The 20,000-nt window shown below is 49.2% G+C and overlaps 1 protein-coding gene across 7 annotated transcripts in view; it reads left to right on the forward strand.

Moving 5' to 3' along the window:
- The window catches only part of LOC119590730 (myb-related protein B-like), a 68,923-nt gene that overhangs the window by 8,428 nt on the left and 40,495 nt on the right, over positions 1-20,000 (forward strand). For 4 of the 7 annotated variants that reach the window (XM_037939424.1, XM_037939452.1, XM_037939467.1 and 1 more), the window contains exons 1-3: positions 12,017-12,057; positions 12,827-12,986; positions 13,540-13,683. In XM_037939424.1, coding sequence (XP_037795352.1) covers positions 12,032-12,057; positions 12,827-12,986; positions 13,540-13,683 — 330 coding nt within the window. In that variant the 5' untranslated portion in view covers positions 12,017-12,031. Of the gene's footprint in view, positions 1-12,016; positions 12,058-12,826; positions 12,987-13,539; positions 13,684-20,000 lie in introns of those variants that run through there. The other 3 variants (XM_037939441.1, XM_037939432.1, XM_037939459.1) reach the window with 3 other exon arrangements.

The raw sequence follows: 20,000 nt of genomic DNA on the forward strand, positions 1-20,000 counted from the left end.
TTCCGGGACAGGCCGCCGCGCATGCCAACCCTTCCCTCTGCTTCTCCTCTCGAGAATTATACCGAAACGTCGAGCGTGGAACACCGAAATGCCGAACTTTAATTTGAACGTCCTTGTTTATGAAGCAATTTCGGGACGAGTTGAGAGCCCATATGTGGGGGAGTTCGTGTTATCGGGGTTGCGCACTTTGGCGGGAAGTGTAGGTTCAGTGGCCGTGGCCCCGGATGGAGCGTAACGCCCGCGGGCCCTGATGGATCATATGGGCTAGGCCGGGTTAGGCTTACCTTGGGGCCCCGGTGGGAATGAACAAGGACCGGGAATGGGATTTTGTCTCCTTTTTTGGCGGGGAAAAGAGGGGGCGGGGGTTCCTTCTTCATTCTTTCAGTAAAGAAAGAATGAAGGAAAAGAAAGAAGTCGAGGAAGCAAGAGAAATGGAAGAGATAAACGTAGTAGGGACTCAGATTGAAGGGATACGTAAATATACAACCCATGTATATATATTTAGAGAAAAAAATCCTTATCTTTGTTATATCTCCTTCGTATATACACGTTCCCCCTCCTCTTCGTCACGGGATAGACAGGTGATCGCAGAGGGGCACGAAACGCGATCTCCGTGATATGCAAATGGCGTCTGCTCTCTGGGCCTGGGATCCATCATCATGTTTTTACGCGGCGTCATGTATCCCGTCCCCCTGGTGTAGGCCTATCCCAGGTTCCATGGCTTGGGGAATCGTTCGTGTTAATAGATAGGAGAGAACACGTGGTGGGGATACCTGGCTGTTGTCTTGTTATGATTTTTCATTAATAATTCATTGACGCATTGTGATTGTAATAACTAGGGAATTCGTTTTAGGTCGTGTGATTTTCTTTTTATTTTTTTCAGTTAGTATGCTTTTTTAGCTAGAAAATTTCTTTCTATTTAGTATGAGGCGTATATAAGAGCAGAACAATTGATTTATCTCATTAAAAAAAATATATCAATTAGAGTATTATTGGAAGTTCTGGCGTGGGTGCCCTCAGGCGCTCCCATCCAATTAAAGCAAACGGAATTAATGGCGGGAAACTATCCAATTTGGTGTCACTTTTCCGGGCGACCCTTTGACCCTGCTGACCCCCCCCCCCCCCTTACGTCCACCAACCCAGACCCTCGAGGCCTCGCTGATAGCTGGTGTGTGTGTGTGAGTGAGTGAGTGTACATGTAATTTAACTATAAGAGTTGAATATATTTTGTGTTATTCCTTTTGTATTCATTTTAAAGATTTTGATAGAACTGCTGTTTGTACTCGTAATGGAAAGGTCAGTTTCGTCTTGTTATTCTATCCCCATTCAATCATATATTGATTTCTGGCTAAGCACCAGCTCATACCCATCGTATGTACGAAATCAGTTTTAGCAGAGTAAATAGGATGTTAGAAAAAGGATAATCCGTTGTATAATCTCCGCTTCCACACGACGTTCCCATAGTATCCAGAGTGTGCTGTAACCTGCGGTCGTGTTAGTGGGCTGACCATGGATAGGGGGAGGAGTGTCGTAGGGTCATGTCAGGTCAGGTATCAAGGGGCTGGCTGGCGGTCGAGTCACCCTTTGCCGGGTCACCCTCCCTCCCTCCCTCCCTCCCTCCCTCCCTCCCTCTCTCTCTCTCTCCCCTAGCAACCCCTTTCATCGGGCCATCTCTGTTTTTAGCTTTTGTTATCCGGATGATCTGAGACGCAAGGTTGATTGTGGCTGGGGTGGGAAATGTGATTGTTATTTTTGTGGTGTCTGGTGGTTATTTTTTTGATTTAGTGTGACAGCTGTGTTGCTTATCTAAGGCTGGGAATGATAAGGGGCGTAGAGATGATGATAGAGGATTTCTCTCACTCGCACTCGCACTCGCTCTCACTCTCACACTCACTCACTCACTCACTCACTCACTCACACACACACACACACACACACACACACACACACTCTCTCTCTCTCTCTCTCTCTCTCTCCTCTCTCTCTCTCTCTCTCTCTCACACCACACACACACACACACACACACACACACACACACACACACACACACACACACACACACACACACACACGTATGTGTGTATATATGTGTGTGTGTACGTACGTATGTATACATGTGTACGTATATATATATATATATATATATATATATATATATATATATATATATATATATATATACATATATACATATATATAATGTGTGTGTGTGTAAAATATATATGCATCATATGTATCATGTTGGTTTCTATCGCTTCCGTCATGTAATATGACAATGGGACTTGTTGCTCACTCCGTCAGGTGACTGCTCCTCTCCCCTCCCCCTTTCAATGACCCAGCCCACAGAGACCTATCAGCTCTCCTGTGACCTCTTCAAGCGTCTTGGGTGACCGTAAATTCCTGGGATGATGACCTTTAATAGATTTGAGATTTAACTCGAATCAAGGTCATGACAAGGTCTTTAGCTCGATCTCTGTCTTTTTATTACGCGTTTTATGACCTTTTCGGTGGTATATCTTGTGACCTGTGGCCTCGGATTGACCTTTTTGTGTTTTACCTGAGCGCGGTTTTATCGTGTCGCCAAGGTTGGTGGGGTTGGTGACGGAGAGAGAGAAATTGGGGGGGGGGGTGTCTCGCAAGGTAATTCACGTAGAGGTGCTAATGTGTGAACGTGGGTGTTGTTGTATACTCGTACTTCTTGTGTGTGTGGGTTTGCCTTTTTTCTGTATGTATTGATATATTATTGTTAGCTTGTATGTATTAGTATTAGTTTGTATGTATGTAATAGTATCGAATCAATGAATTAATATGAGCGTTGGTATCTGTCCCCTTTCATTCCCTTCCTGTGTCTGTCAGTGCCTGCTTATCTGCGTGTGCACATTTCTTTGTAGGCCTATGTGCGTCTATACATGTACGAAGGCGTAGCTGTGTGTACGTGTGACCTTCAGGTAATGGAAAACATGAGTGCTGGGAGGTTTGCCAGAGGGGAGGGAGAGTGACTTGCCCGGGACAAGAGAAAGTTGGAATTTCACTGAATTCAGAAGCACCTGGCTACACTTGTTACGAAGATGCAGGTCACATTTCTCGTTAAAGGCATTGTTTTTTGTATTTACTGTTTTTTATTGTTCTTATTGTATTTTATTTTTTCGTTATGTTTATATTCCTATTCTGTTGCATTTTGATCTGTTTTATGCATCTATACTGTATTTCCACTCGATTTCCATTACCCTTCTTGCTATACGCTTTGTGTTTACCAGAGTAATAACCATACCTTGCCCCATGCATTGTTACGAACGATTTAATTACCGCCATTATTGAAATGACCCGAGACAATTAGCCCCGAACTGTGGGAGCAAGCAATTAAACATTTCCCTCGGACGTTTCGCGCGGGAGAGGATGTGCGAGGGGGGCGGGGGGGGATACATGTTCCGGGGAGGAGGTGGGCGGCCGGGCGGCGTGGTGGGAAATAGGTCAGGTGGGTGGGCTGGGCTGGCGGGGCGCTGGGGGTGGGTAGTGCTGATGACTGATCGCTCTTGTATATAGGCCCTCGGAGGTTCGTGTAGGGTGTCGCTCCCGGGTTGGCCGATTGACACTTCGGGTTGGTGATTGCGTGGGATAAGGAAAGGGGCGTCTGGGTGTGTTGTTTATTTTTATTTTCGTATTGTTTTTTGAGGCAGGGTGTGGTCCTTTGCTGTTTTCTTGGGGTTTTATATATATATATATTTTTTACTTTCCCTTTGCTACTTATGATTTTCTCTTCTTTTTGGCATGTTCGTTTTTTTTCTCATATGTTTCTCTTCCTTTTCTTTCCTCATCTATCTCCCTCTTCCCTCCCCTACCTTCCATTGCCTTCCCATCCTCTCCTCTCCCTTCCCTTCCATTCCCCTCCCTTCCTTTCCCTTCCATTCCCCTCTCCGTCCCACCCATTCCTTCCTCTCCATTCCCCTCCCCTTTCTCTCTCCCCTCCCCTTTCTCTCTCCCCTCCCTTCTCCTTCATCATCTCCCTCTCCCTCGCCCTCGCTTCTCTTTTTCTTCCCCCTTTTCCATCTTAAGCTGACAGGTCGTCCGCGTCATGTGATATGATCTAGAATGATGGTCGCGGATGATCCATCAGCACCGGCGTGGCCCTCGTGCGTGCGTACCCGGGGCTCGCGGGGCTTGGGGGGGGGGGGCGCTTGGGAGGGGAGTTCTGTACAATTTTTTTTTTCCTTTACTCTCTATTTTTTTTCTTTTTTTTAACAAGCAAGCACGCATGCATGCTAACATATATGTGCACAAACGTGCGCGCACACATACGCACACATGCGCACACATACGCACACACGCGCACAGATGCACACACACGCACACAGATGCACACACACACACACACAGATGCACACACACACAATGCACACACACACCACACACACACACACACACACACACACACACACACACACACACACACACACACACACACACACACACACACACACACTACTCTGTTTCTTCTCCCTTTGCCCCCCCCCCCCCGGCAGCGATGAAGACGTGTGTGTCCCATTCGAGGCGAGGCAGACGCTTTCGCCCATTCCAGGTGGCGAGGAGCCCGCGAGGTGACGAAGGTGATGGTAATCTAGCCGAGGCGCCCATGGCCTGGAATGGGGATTGGTTAACAGCTGATAGGAATCGCGTTCTTTTTTTTTCCTTTTCTTTCTTTACTCTGTTTATTCTTTGTATCCTATTTTCTCTCTCTCTCTCTCTCTCTCTCTCTCTCTCTCTCTCTCTCTCTCTCTCTCTCTCTCTCTCTCTCTCTCTCTCTCTCTCTCCCTCCCTCCCTCTCCCTCCCTCCCTCCCTCCCTCCTCCCTCCCTCCCTCCCCTTCCCTCCCTCCCTACCCCTTCCCCTCCCTCCCTCTTTTCCTCTTACCCTCTCTCCCTCCCCCCTCCTCCCCCTCCCCCTCCCCCTCCCTCCTCCCCCATTCCCCTCCGTCTTCAGCATTTTTTCTTCCTCTGGTTTGGGATTTCGAGTTTTATCTGATCGTAGATGGTGTAGATTAGACTGATTGGATTTTTAGACTGTTGTAGGGACCTGGTCTGGTGGGGGTAGGGTGGGGGTGTTCTTTCCGATCCGCACGTGGCTATTACTTTTTCTTCTTTTTTTTTTAATATTTTTTTTTGTCGCACGGGAAGCTAGGAAGGTGTTTTTAAGTAGCTGCTTGTCTGAGGGAATTAAGTGATCTCTCTGTCGTCCGCCTTTCCCTCCTCCCACCGCCTCCTTCCTTCCTCTTTCGCCTTCCCTTTCCCCCTCCCCCCACCCCGCCTCCCGCGACCCCGGATACGTAATAAGACAAGAGGAATGAATGAGGGAGTCACGGCCAGCTGACGGCCCTGCCCACATTTCTGTACCTCGCAGCTGACGACGCTCCCCCTCCCCCCAATCTACCTTCCTCGCATGCCCCCCTCTCCTCCCTCTCCCCTCCCTGACCCCAAACCACCCCATGGGTACCCCATGTCCTTCCCCACCCTCCAGCCCATTGCTCTCTGCGTGGGTGTAGCATATGGGTTGTCTCGCCGCCATCCCACCCCGTCGTTCACGCCCACAGGTAAATACGTTTCATCGTGGAGCGCCAGTAACTTCATATATCTGTAAATCACGATCATTATAACACAGAAACGACCAATAACTCTACAGCCACAAGCCGCGTGAACTGATCGCGTGGGCATCTTGATATCACCTGGAAGGGGCAGGGTCGGTATGGGGGGGGGCGGACCACACCTCTTGGCGTTGTTATTGTCGAGTCATGATCTATTAAAAATCCCTCGGATGGTTGATTGTGGCGATGGGCGGCTTCGGGAGGCAATGGAGCAGCGCTTGGAAGATCTCAAGAAAAAGGAAGGTAGGGAGGAATGAAGGTATAGATTTGGTATATAGCTTGTGAGTGTGTGTGTGTGTGTGTGTGTGTGTGTGTGTGTGTGTGTGTGTGTGTGTGTGTGTGTGTGTGTGTGTGTGTGTGTGTGTGTTGTGTGTGTGTCTGTGTCTGTATGTCTGTGTCTGTATGTCTGTCTGTGTCTGTATGTCTGTCTGTCTGTCTGTCCTGTCTGTCTGAAAGAAAAAAGGAAGTTTGTTGTATGAATGTATGTTTTTGTACGCGCACTTTTTTCATCTTGTCATGACGATAAAATACCACAAAATTTACGCATATTTACCACACTCTTCCCATTTCAATGGTTCATTTGCATCGTTTTCCGAAAAGGAATTTGCTCCCGGCGAAGGAGGAGCCACCGGAATCCCATGCTCGGCCAGTGTCTCGGTCCCAGGCTGCCGCCGACTGCCGCTGGAGCTCTTTAAAGGAACGGGGGCAAACCTGGCGTCGCTCCCGGTTCCCCGAGTCCTCCACGTTGCGGATAATGGGGGGGGGGGGGCGGAGGGCTAATTGGTTACCGACAAGGAGGGGCAGAGGGGAGAGGGGGGCGGGGGAGAGGGTGGTAGGCGCTAATGCACATGGGCAGCTCACGCTAATTCGAGGAAATGCCGTCACACTTCTATGCTATAACGCTGCGTAGGATAAGCGTGAAGGGGGGCGTTATGCTGCGTTGCTCTGATCCTCGCCTTTCCTCTCCTTTTCCCTCTCTCTCTCTCTCCTCTCTCTCTCCTCTCTCCTCTCTCTCTCTCTCCTCTCTCTCTCTCTCTCTCTCTCTCTCTCTCTCTCTCTCTCTCTCTCTCTCTCTCTCTCTCTCTCTCTCTCTCCTCTCTCATATATTTTTTCTTCTCCATTTCTATCTCACCCTCCCTTTCCCGCTTTTCCCTCCCGTCTTCTCTCTTCTTTCCCTATTCCCCTTTCCTTTCTCCCCTTCCCTCTTTTCCCCTCCCCCAGTCCCCACAGCTATCTCCCCATCTCCCCTATCCACACCCCCCTTCCCCCCATCAACACACGTGCCCATCTGTTGGCATTAGGGAGAAATTAAGCCGCTATTGTTCAGCCGCATCATGAAAGTAGGCCGAGGGGCGGCAAATGAGGCTTTGTAGGCCGTAATGCACGTGAAGCTGTTATAGAGACAGACAGAGAAGGGAGGGGGAAGGGGGGAGAGGGGGTAGGGAAAAAGTAACTCAGTGTATCTATCTCCTCCTCGTCTGTTTTCTCTCTCCTTCTGCCTCTCTTTGTGCTACTCTCCTTTCTCTGATTCACTTTTATTTCTCCATTTTTTTCTTCACCTCCCCCTCTTGCTGCCCCAGTACCTCCCTCCCTCCTCTCCCCACCCTCCTTGCATTGTGTCCTCGTTACTGTGTATTTTGGTATTGCAGCGGGAGAGCAAGGGGGCGATTGTGTGGTGTGGGCGCCGCGAATGGGCGTGTTGCACCACCTCGCGCACGGGGTAGGGTTGGGTTGGGTGGGGGGTGCGTAGGGATGGGTTGGAGTGGGTGGGGGTGTTGCAGGGGAAGAAAAAAAAGGTGGTGATGGGAATGGGTTCAGGGTGTTAGGGGGGAGGGGGAGGGGGTAGGTAGGGGAAGGTACCTGGCGGCCACGTGTTGCTCTCTCTCTCTCTCTCTCTCTCTCTCTCTCTCTCTCTCTCTCTCTCTCTCTCTCTCTCTCTCTCTCTCTCTCTCTCTCTCTCTCTCGAGAGAGAGAGAGAGAGAGAGAGAGAGAGGGAGGGAGGGAGGGAGGGTAGTTTTACACGTGTGGCTCTTGTGTCTCGTCTTTATCACCGGGTGTCGTCACTTCCGTTGTTGCGGCCCTTTCGCTGTTGCATCTGTCTCTTTATCTTTTTTCTATGTCTCACTTTCGCTTTGTCTTTGTCTTTCTCTCAGTTTGTCACTTGCTCTTTCTGCTGGGCTCAATTTATGTCCTTTTTTTCTTCGTCTCTTCGTTTGCGGGCTGTCTCTCTCTCTCTCTCTCTCTCTCTCTCTCTCTCTCTCTCTCTCTCTCTCTCTCTCTCTCTCTCTCTCTCTCTCTCTCTCTCTCTCTCTCTCTCTCTCTCTCTGTTTCCCTCTTCCCCCGCCTCTGTCTGTCTGTCTTATATCCGATGACATTCATTTTGTCTTCTCACTACGCTTTCATCTCTTTCTCCTTCGCATTAACATAATTTTTGCCTCTCTTCGCGTTGTCTTCTCTCCTTCCCATCTCATATATCGATGGCTCCCGCTCCCCCTCTTCCCTTCCCCTTCCTCCATGCCCTACTTCCCTTGTTCTTACCCTCTTGTCCTTCTCTTCCCTCCCCTTTCCTTCTTCTCCAGCTCCCTCCCCATTACCATCTCTCTTTTTTTTCTTCTTTCATTCCCTCTCTCTCTCTTTCCTACCTTCTCATCTCCTTCCCCTTCCATCCCACCTCTCCCCTCCTCCATTCCTCTTGTCATCTTTCCTCTCACCTCCATCCCCCCCCCCCATCCCCGATCATCCAAAGGGAATTCGATCCGGCGACAGTTTCGTCTCCGTCCGCCGATCGCGAGAAAGCCCGGTGTGGTCCCTGTGCAAAGACGATAAGGAGTCTTGGCTTTATCTCCCGAGGTTGCCGGAGATAAGCAGCGACGGGGGGGGGGCTGCTTCATCGTGGATGGACGCTGGTTGGCTCGCTTTGGGTCTTCGTTTGTGCATGTGGGCTATGTAATGAGGAAGGAGTGCGTGTATTTAAGTTGTTTTTTTGTGTGCGTGCGTGTGCGCGTGTGGGTGGGAGGGAGAGATGGAGGGAGAGAGAGAGAGAGAGAGAGAAAGAGACAGACAGACAGACAGACTTAGATAAAGCGAAATAGTTTGTGTGTGTGTGTGTGTGTGTGTGTGTGTGTGTGTGTGTGTGTGTGTGTGTGTGTGTGTGTGTGTGTGTGTGTGTTTGGCGAGGTTTTTAGGTTTCTTGGGGGAGCATCGGGTCCCCGCGGGCGATGAATCGTCTAGGAGAGAATGAAGCTCTATAAGAGAGAGAGAGAGAGAGAGAGAGAGAGAGAGAGAGAGAGAGAGAGAGAGAGAGAGAGAGAGAGAGAGAGAGAGAGAGAGAGAGAGAGAAAGGGAGAGAGAAAGAGAGATAGATTGGTTCCCTTTTCTGCTTTGCCTCCGCCATTACCCAACTGTCCTTAATGTCAACCATAAACATGGCTGCAAATCGCGTAACCTTCCCCTCCCTATGTGTCCTCGAGGGCAGGGCAGCGGGTCAAGGTAAATTGGACCTTCTCGCAGCCGAGGGAAGGGCGGGTATCGCTTGTTCGTCGCGTCGTGAGGGGGCCAGGTGTTCGCTCCTGTAAGGGGAGTGCGCTGAGGACCACCTGCCCAGCCCCGCTATAGCAACCCCTGTCGCCCCTCGCTGCTATACCCTCGCCTCTCCCATCCCCTTTCCTCCCTTCTCCCTCCTTTCTATCTCCTTTCCTTTCTTTCTGTCTCCTCTGTGTTATTCTCCTATTACTCTTTTTCCTATTCCCGTCTCTGCTCTTCCTCTTTCTCGTCCTCATCCCCTTTTTCTCTCTCTCTCTCCGTCCTATCCCTACTTCTCCCCTTCTCTCTCTTCTCCTCCAATCCCTACCCTTCCCCTTCACTTTCTCCCCTGCCGATCCCTACCCTTCCCCACCCTCCCCCCTCCTCCAGAGTTTAATTCTCTCCTGACTTTGATCGATGGAAGACGCAGGACCGACGTGAATAACGCGAATGAATAAATGTATGAATAAATGTGTGAATAAGCCTGTGGTGATCCCGGCAGTAGGAGGACCCGAGCGCCGGCGTGAGGGGAGGGTCCGAGGGGAAGTTCATCCGAAGCCTCTTGCCCTCGCCCTCGCCCTCGCCCATTATGCGAGGAAAGGGGCAGGGAGAGACAGAGGGGAAGCGGCTTGTCTGATGATGTCTACGTCACAGGGGTCATCAACACAAGGGAAATCATTCCAGATTATTGATTTCCTTTCTCTTCTCTCTCCCTTTTTGGTTCAGAGGATGCTTGTTTTTTTTTTTTTCTTTTTTTTCTTTTTTTTCATTCATTCTCTCTCTCTCTCTCTCTCTCTCTCTCTCTCTCTCTCTCTCTCTCTCGCTCGCTTTTCTTTGTCTGTTTCCACCCTCTTCCCTTCCCCTCCTCTCCAAATCCCCCCCCTCTCTCTCCCTCTCTCTCTCTCTTTCCCTCTCTCTGTCTCTCAAAACACACTAACTCTTTCTCTCAACCTTTTTTGTTGCTCTTGATATTTACGAGTATAGAATCTCCATGGGAAAGTGAACATCTGCGTGATGTAAAGGGCAGGGAGACGGATGGTTTCGAGGGAAGGTCAGTGTTCGACCGGGTTACGGAACAGAATTTTTCGATTGTAGACATGTACACATTCACATACATGCACATACGTGCACACGTAGATGTACGTATGCACACAAACGTACACATGCACAGACATACAATACGCAAACACGCGTATGCACTTTCTCCTATTTTCCTGATCATTCTCTGTTTCTTTCGTTATTTATTTTTATTTCTCTTTATCTGTATTTTTTCGCGCGCGTAAGCCAGGCGGCTTAACAGACAGGCACACAAGAGTGATTTATATATATAGAAAGACAGACACAAAGACAGACTGACAGAGGACAAGACGCACGTGGCGTGTGGGAGATCCTTCTTGGGGGAGGCTCTGCTGTCGGACGTCGGCTGAGGGGGGGGGGTAAGGGAGGGTGAGGAAGGAGGGAAGAGGAGTAAAGGGTGGGAGGGGGGAAGGGAGACCGGAAGGAGGAATGAATGAAGGAAGGGAGGGGTAAAAGAGAGGTGTGAAGGAGAGGAGGGGCAGGAGAGAAGGAAGGAGAGAAGGAGGGAAGGAGGGGGTAAAGGGGGGAGAGAGAGGAAGGAGGATGGATGGATGGAGGGGGTAAAGGGGGGCAGGGAGGAAGTACGGGGGAGACAGGGGGGGAGGTAGGAAGGACGTGTGAGGAACAATGACTGTCGTTTGGCTCCTCTTGTCACATTGATTGACTTATTTAACGAAGGGATCTCTTTTCTCTTGTATATTTCTTTTCTTTTCTTTCATTTCCCTTTTTCTTTTATTTGCCTGTCTTTGGTCTTTCTTTCTGGCACAGGAGACCGAGCTGCGGTAGGACGGGAGGGATATTTTTTTTTTCTTTTTGAGAGTGACGAGCTTTTATATTTCTGTCATCGTTTTTTTTTTTTTTATTCTTTCATTCTTTTTATGTCTTTCTTTCTCCCTCTCTCTCTCTTTCGTCTTTTACTTCTCTGTCTGTCTGTATTTTTTTCTCATTCCCTGCTTCAGTCTTTCTTTGTATCCCGTTTGAGTCTTTTTTTCTCGATTTTTTTCTGTTTCGTTCTTCTGTATTTTTTTTCTCGCTTCTTGTCTTCTATTTTTGCTTCTGCTTGTTTCAGGAACTTTTTTCAGTTGTCGTCTGTGTACTTTTGTTGGTGAAAAGTTTCAGATTCGTTTTTATAGGTGCATTGATCTCTCTCTCTCTTTCTCTTTCTCTTTCTCTTTCTCTTTCTCTTTTTTTTCTCTTTCTCTTTTTTCTATCTCTTTCTCTTTTTCTTTCTCTCTCTCTCTCTCTCCTCTTTCTCTCTCTCTTCTCTCCCTCTCTCTCTCTCTCTTCTCTTCTCTCTCTCTCTCCTCTCCTTCTCCTCCTCTCTCTCCTCTCCCTCCCTCCTCCCCCTCTCCCTCCTCTCCCTCCTCTTTCCCTCTCTCTCCTCTCTCTCCTCTCTCCCCCCCTCCCTCACTTCCTCCCTCCCTCCCTCCTCTCTCTCCCTCCCTCCCTCTCTCCCTCTCGTCTCGTGCAACCATGTTATCGTTATCGTCAGTTCGAAGATAGCATGCATTAGGCGAATCTGAGGCCCAGCGCCGCGCTTCCCCGTCCCAAGGTGGTAGCAGGGCGGGCGCCATCAGGTGACGTGCAGCGCGGCAGGTGTGGGTGGGGAGGCAGCCCTTTGTGCCAGAGATTTAAACCGATCGGAATGACGTCCCCGCCGCTACCTGGAGGGGCATGCCGCCAGCGTGGTTTGGTATGTGGCAAGGGGGAAGGGGGGGGGTATGTGGTATGTGGTGGGCAGGACGAGGGTAGTGCAATAAGCGATGTGTGGGACCAGCATGGTTAGACTGAGTCGGGGATGCGGCGCGAGAGGAGAGTGGTTGGGTGAGTGTTCCGTGTGCATGGGAGAGTGCTTGGTGGTGCGTCGAAGCTTGCATGGCGTTGGTATCCTGTTTTAGCGATTGGGATAATGGGATAATGGACGTGTGTTGTTAAGGGATAACGGAGGAGGCAGATCCATAGGACGAGAGGCAGTCCGCTGGCAGCTGCTTCGTAGGCTGCATTGCCCGGCCTTTCAGCGGCGGTGTGTAGTGAAGCATGGCGGGTGTATTATATGCCCTGTCGCCGATTTTGATCCAAATGTTTCCTGTCATGTCGAGGGGAAGGTGGAGGGGGAGGGGGAGCGGGAGGACGGGCGCGTGGGCGGACATGGGAGGAAGGAAAATCGATAACAATTGAGGCTCTTAAATATTTCTCCCGATTCTCTTTCGTGCCGCAGAGCCACCCGAGAATCTGTCGTTTCGGTGATTGACGTCCGATTCGGCAATCCGTCATCGCCGCCTTCGCCAGGAAAAGGCTGACGTGACGCAATGCGGTGTGTGATCTCTCGCTGAAGGGGAAGGGGGGGAGGGTTCGCCGGCGACCACGTGGTCCCGCGGAGGAAGTGCGTGCGCGCGTGTGTGTGTGCTTTCGTGTATTACGGAGAGGCGGATTGACTGGCCATCGATTCGTAAATGTATTCCGGGGAAAACTTTTATAGAATTCTAATGAACAAGTTCGAAATTTCTTGTTTTTTTTATCTGTTCGTTTATGCAAGATCAACATCCAAATGCCAAAGCCTTGCCTAACCTTCCCTCTCCTCTGCCCCCTCAAGCAGCAGCAACATCGACGAAGAGTGGTGCTCTAATGACGAGCTGAGCGACGAGTACGAGATCGACGAGTCCTCGGTGGACGACGAACACCCCTCCTCCACCTCGGGCCCGCGGGTCAAGAAGCACGTCAACAAGGGGCGCTGGACCAAGGACGAGGACGAGGTAAGGACGAGGCTTGAGAGGACGGTCGCCGCAACCTCAGAGAAGGAGATTTTGTTTATTATGTTTAAAGATGTGTAGAGGGAAAACGTGTTTGTGAGTATACTTGCATGCATATGATGTACGTACTGTATTTGCTGTAGTCTGTACTGTACGTGCTAATATACTGTGCATCATACACACTTACATGTATACGTACATATACATACTCATACACACATGTAGGGATTTAGGCGGCCATAGATTTGAATATGGGGATGGACGAAGTATAGTTTATATATATATATATATATATATATATATATATATATATATATATATATATATATATATATATATATATATATATATATGAATAATACTTATAATGATTATCTCCTTGTGACAACGTTACTGAATACGTCATGATTACACCAAAAGCTTATAGTCGTAAAACAGTAGAGTACTAACGCGACAATCCGTTCGCCAATATCATATGTCTAATTCTTTTCTCTCTCTTCCCAACCCTTCTTCCGCCTCCTCACCTCCCTCCCCCTCCACCGCCCCCGTCGAGTAGAAGCTCAAAGGGCTGGTGGAGCAGCACGGCGAGAAGTGGGAGGTGATCGCCGCTGGCTTCCCCGACAGGAACGACGTCCAGTGCCAGCAGCGGTGGCACAAGGTCGTCAATCCCGAGCTGGTGAAGGGACCCTGGACCAAAGAGGTGAGTACGACCCCTAGGAATTGGTGCCTGGTTGTGTTGGGTGTTGGTGATGGTGATGTGGATTGGTGGCGTTTGGTGTGTGTGTGAAGGGGAGTGAGGGAGTGTTTGTGAGTAGAATGAGGGGGTATGAGTATGAGGGAATGGCGCTTATTGGTGTGACAGTGTTGGGTTTGGTTGTGGTAATGTGGATTTTCTTTGGGTATGCGTTTGTGTTTGTCTGTATGCATGCGTGTATGTGTTTATATAAGAGTGGCAGACGGTTTATATGTTCATTTCTGTTCATTGTCTGCACTGTTGGGAGGACAAGATAGAGGGCAATGCTGGCACCCCTTTGCCTCAGAGGTCGACGTTGGAAACCGTGTGTGGTTTTCCGCGGATTTCAAGGCAGCAGTAAGGAGCTATCCGAGAGGCAGCCGCGGCCACCTCTTTTGCATTTTACGACGTTGCAAAGTTTCCATCCCTTATTTAGGATGGATTGCGGAGGTTTATAGGCCTAGGGACCGAACGGTAGGCCTATAGCTGGAACGTAATAAAATGGAGCAAAGCTTTGAGGCTGACCGGTAGTGGACGGAATGAAGGGAATTGTATGTGTGTTTGTCTGTATGTATGTATGTATGTGTGTTTTTGAAGTATATTTTACAGTAGAAAAGAGCATGCATAAAATCATGTGTGTACAAGTGTTGTAGTGTCGTACGCGATAGTGTGTTTTCGAGTGTCATTGTGCCTGCCTGTTGGTTAACCGCGAGTTACCCCTACGTTCCTCACATCCCTTCCCCTTCGCCTTCCCCTTCGCCTTCTCCTCCCCCCTTGCAGCCATTATTATCCCGGCGCTGGGAGCCTCGTAAGACCATTGTTTCCTCCTGAGGGTGAGTGCTCCCTTCCCCCTTTCTCACCCTTTCCGCGACCTGTTTCGGCCGGGTGCAATACCCTTGCGAGGCTCCCGTTTGCCCTTGTGGTTGGGTTTCAGTTGTTTTAAGGGTGTTTTTTTAAAGGAATAGCTTGTTATTATTATTATTATTATTATTATTATTATTATTATTTTACTGTTTCATATCTTTTCGATTTGTTTTGTTTTTCAATGTTTTAGAGTATTTTAAAATTTATTTGTGTTGGTTTGATTTCTGGGATGTCTGCTTTCATTAGCTTTATTCCTGAAGTTAGTGTGATAGATATATTGTGGGATTATATTTATTAAAGTTTTTGCCAGAAGAAACATGGTCGTACTTAGGGGGGAAACGCCCATATAGAGCACATTACAGCCTAGGATTCCAGGTTCCAAGGCGAAGGATAAGGCCAGGATTAGGCAAGGAGGATAACATTATCCCAGGGCTAGGCCAGGTACATCCTAAGGTCCGTCTGAGTGCACTTAGGTCGGTCCCTCCAGGTACGGTGGTGGGGAGGGAGGGGAAGGGGGAAGGGGGAGGAAGAGGCAGCGGTAATGACGGCAGAATTGTGAATATGGGAAGAGCTTGCTGTAGGGGGGAGGGGGGTAGGAGGAAGGTGGGGGGGAAGTGTATTACATAGGGTGGCCTCCTTGCCCTCTGGGGTCACGCCGCCCAGCGCTTCCCACGCCCTTGGGCAGGATTCCCACGATTTTGGGGGGAGGGTGCTGGTGAGCGGGGGGAGGGGCTTCGTAAGGGTGGAGGGAGGAGGATGGGGGTAGGGGCCTGGTGAAGGAGGGAGGGAGGGAGGGTGTTTGAGGCCTAGGGGAGGGGAAGGACTAATGAGTGGGTGGGGCTTATTTTTCGCCTATCGGGTCCTCTCCATCCCCCCCTTCCACACCTCCCTTTTTTCCCTGCTCCGTATGTCTAGAAGGCCGAGAGCTTTCTTTTTTTCCATTAAAGAAGGAACGCCCTTTTTCTTCGGCGTTTTCTCCTTACGCAAGCAGAAAGATAAAGATTAAAAATAAACTCACCAAAGAACTTATTTCCCCCGTGTTGTCTGTCATTTTGGTTATTAGATCTCGACAGTCATACGTTCTGGGCGTCTACGAAATGCATTACGAACGGTCCCGAGTTAATGTGCATTCCAGGTTTTTTTCCCCTCTCGGTCTCTTCGCTTCCATTAGCATAGCTTACGCGCCCCTCTTGTGTTACACCTCGTGGGTTACGCATCTGCTTGGCGTAATGACACAGGCTGAGGTGGGGTGAGGGCTGGGGGGATAGGAGGGTAGTGGATAGGGCAAGGGGATAGGGGTTGGGGTGGTGGTTGGGGGAGGGGGTGGTGGTAGGGTAAGGGGAGGGGATAGGGGTTGGGGTGGTGGTTGGGGCGGAGGGGATTGGAGTTGGGGTGGTGGATGGGGGAGGGGATAGGGGTAGGGTGTAGAGTAGGGGGACAGTTCGATAAGAGGTGGTAGGTGGTAGAGGGGAAGGATGTAGGGGATAAGAGGCAGAGTTGAAGAAGAGGGGGTACGTGGTAGGGTGGAGAGGGTGGGGGTAAGAGGGGGATCGCTCGCATCCTGTTTATTAGCGACTAATGCGGGTTTTGGGGGCGATTATCCCCGCTGGTGTAAACAAACATCCCCGTGGGAGAGAGAAAGAGAAAGATAATTGAGGGGAAGAAAGGGAATACAGGCAAGAAAAGGCGAACCAAGTGATGTAATGATGTTAATGGTATTGAAATCCCCGGGCTTTATTAAAGGAAATTCTTGGTATTCTTCGAACTGCTCTTTATCGTCTCTCTCTCTCTCTCTCTCTCTCTCTCTCTCTCTCTCTCTCTCTCTCTCTCTCTCTCTCTCTCTCTCTCTCTCTCTCTCTCTCTCTCTCTCTCTCTCTCTTTGCGTCTCCTTTCGTATTCTTAATCTGCCTTTTTTCTTTATTTCGTCTGTGTTTCCCATATTACGGTATTGTATTACCTGTCATCGTGAACGGTTAAATGGTAATTTAAAAGAAGAAAGAAAGGTAGAAAGAAAAAAGAATAAATAGGATAAAGGGAACGAAAGAAATAAAGAAAAAAGTAAAAGAAAGAAACAAGGAAAGAAGTGAGGGAAGGAAACATGTAATAATGCACAAAGGACAATATCATAACATTTGATACACCTCCCTCCCCTCTCCCTCCCCTCTGCCCTCCTCCCCTTCCACCCCTCTTCGCCCTACCCCTTTCACCCTCCCCCCTCCCCCCCAATCTCTTCCCATTCCATGAATTCCAAAGGTACGTTTCTGTTTACCCTCCCTCCCCACTCCCCCCTCTCTCCCTTTACCCTTCCTTCCTTCTCCTTCCCCTCCTCCCCCTTCCCCTCCTCCCCCTTCCCCAAGCATAAAGGGTAAATGGGACGATAGCACGACAAAAGGGGGAGGGGGGGGGCTAAGGGTTAGGCAGTTGTAGAGGTCACCGATGCTTGAGGGAAAAGGGGGAGGGGGTTGGAAGGGGGAGGAGGTGGAGAGGGATGGAATAGACACGGCTAACGCGGTAGGCCTACTGTTCCCTGTCGCCACGTTGCTTTGGGTGATGAGCATCTCCGCTTTCGTGACGGATGTGCATTCGTTTTTATTATGCGTGTGGTTTTGATGTTTTCTTTTTATCGTTTTTTTCACCTCTCTTTTTGTCTTCTCTTTCTTAATTCGTCTCCTCTTTCTCATTCACCTCCTTACTCCTCTTACTCCGTCCCTCTCTTAATCCTCTGTCTTCCGCTTCCTCCTTCCATTCTTCTACTCCTCTTCCTCCATCCTCGTTCTCCATTTTCTCCTGTTCTCTCTTCGCGGGGACGTAAGAGCAAGGGAAATCCGTGTTTCGACGCCTCCGCCATGCAGTAGGCATAACTGGGCCATCGCCGGTAATGGAACGGGACCGCGATGGGTATCTCGTTTTAAGGGTCGTAAGCAAATGGGGGGGAAAGAGGAAGGAGAGGGTAAAGGCGGTGGGTAGGGTTGTAGTGATGGGTAGTGGGGGGGAGGGGTGTGCTTTGGGCGTAAGTGTTACCGGTAGTCAGATAAGGGATAGGGTTCGTCTATGATCGTGTTCGTTCTGTGCTAGTTCCCTCCTCCATTTCTTTCTTGTGTCTCTCTTCTCTCTTCTTTATTATCCTTTCCTCCCTTCTCGGCTGCTCATATCTCCCTTCCTCTGTCCTCTCCCCCCTTCCCAATCCTCCCTTTCCCCATCTCTTTCGCCGATCTCTCTCCTTCCCCACCTCTATTCTGCTCTTCTTCGTACACTAGCATGTGCGCTTGTCCATGTGCACATACGTTTACGAACATAAGCACAAACCCAGTAACATGTGCACAGATATGAAAAGGAAAACAGCCACGTCTTCGTTTCTTATTGTGGTTGTTTTCCTTTTGATAAACTTTTATGTCAATCAGTATCGCTCTTTTGGAAGATTTTCCTCCCCGTGTAAGAATTCCCCTTTGCAGCGTCCCTCATGTGCGGGCGAGGTTGAAGAAGGGAAAAGCGGGGAATCCTTGACCCACATTTACGGCGACAGAGACGGATAAACATTGTCGAATTGGACCGACTTGACCGTGCTTAGCGCAAGGCCCCGGACGACGATGGGGCCCGTTTGGGGGACAAAACGCTGGGCTTTTGTGGTTCGCGTTTGCGTTTTTTTTTTCTCTCTTTTCTCTCTTGTCTTGTATTTCTCTCTCTCTCTTGTATCTTTCTCTTTTCTATATCTCTTTCTCTCTTTTTTCTATATCTCTTTCTGTCTCTTTTCTATATCTCTTTCTGTCTCTTTTCTATATCTCTTTCTCTCTCTTTTCTATATCTCTTTCTCTCTCTCTCTCTCTCCTCTCTCTCTCTCTTTCTCTCTCCTCTCTCTCTCTCTCCTCTCTCTCTCTCCTCTCTCTCTCTCTTTCTCTCTCTCTTTCTCTCCTCTCTCTCTCTCTTTCTCTTTTCTCTCTCTCTCTTTTCTTTTTCTCTCTCTTTCTCTTTTCTCTCTCTCTTTCTCTTTTCTCTCTCTCTCTCTCTCTCTCTCTCTCTCTCTCTCTCTCTCTCTCTTTCTCTTCTCTCCTTCCTTCCTTCCTTCCTTCCTTCTTTCTTTCCTCTCTTTCCTCTCTCCTATCCCGTTCCCGCTCTCCTTTTACCTTTCTTTCTTTCTCTTTTTCCAATCACGTTTCCTTATATGGGCGTGGTGGGTGTGCTGCCTTGCTCTCTGGGTGGGTTGGTTTGGTGGGTGGGCGGTGGGCGGGTGGGTTGAAGTTCTGGTGGGGGCTTAGAAAGAGATTTGTGGTTCCTCCCTAAGACCTGGGTTTTGCGTCTTGCGTACTTGTGTGTGTGTGGGGGGGCTGTGTGGGCGCGGGTGTGGGTACGGATGTGTGGATGCGGCGTAGTGTGGGGTTGACAAATCTGTGTGGATTAAGGAACGTTTAGGGAAAGAAATACTGTTTCATGTGTTATTCGTTTTTTTCTGTCTGTCTTTTTCCTTTATTTTTTTTCACCACTAAAGTCAGACGGGATTTACGGTTCCATCTTTTCTCTCGTTCGGGGATTATTTCTACATTCCTCGTTCTTTGCGTATTGAAGAAAAGTTTTTTTTTTTTTACTGAGATGGATAGGGTTTAGAAGGGGTGGGGTGCTTCGTAAGGGAGTGTAATGGGAATACCTTTTTTATATTAAAAAAGTTTCGAGAAGATTTGAAAGGAAGGGTGAGGGGAAGGAGGAGGGGGGGAAGGGGAAGAGATGGTGGGGGGGGGGGCTTTTAACCAATCCCCTCTCGTTCTCTCGTTCTCTCTCTCATTCTTTCTTCATCGAAATTGGTTCCGGTCACGCTCCAATTTTTGGCTGGACTCATTCTCCGCACCGGCGCTAATTGGCAAACGACGTCGTTAAGGGATGGAGGGAGAGGCTGGGATTGTTTTGAGAGAGAGAGAGAGAGAGAGAGAGAGAGAGAGAGAGAGAGAGGAGAGAGAGAGAGAGAGAGAGAGAGAGAGAGAGAGAGAGAGAGAGAGAGAGAGAGAGAAAGAAAAGAGAGAGGGGAGGAGGAAGATATGCGATGGTTTATATAGTTGTTGACATATTCCATCAGAGAGAAATATGGAAGGAAAAATGCACACGTACCCATGTCGCGGGGGTCAGCGGTGTAGGCTGAGGGAATAGAAGTGGGGTGGGGTATGGGTCTATCCCCCCTCCCCCCCCTCCCCCATGAAAAGGCTGCTTTCGACCCACTTCATTGTGTTGCTTCGTCGAGCAGGTTTTGAAAAGTCTCCCTCGTCTTGTAACACTAGAAGTTTCTTTGGCTTAAGATGCTTTCGTTGTGCTGTGCTTACGTTTAGAGAGAAGGAAAAGAGATTTTTGGGAAGGGAGAGGCATGGGTAATTAGGCCTATGGAGACATACGAAACTGCATTCTTCTTGTGTTGTGTATTATTACGTCTCTGTTTCTGT

This window comes from Penaeus monodon, chromosome 3, assembly GCF_015228065.2.
Source record: "Penaeus monodon isolate SGIC_2016 chromosome 3, NSTDA_Pmon_1, whole genome shotgun sequence".
Lineage (NCBI taxonomy): Eukaryota > Metazoa > Arthropoda > Malacostraca > Decapoda > Penaeidae > Penaeus > Penaeus monodon.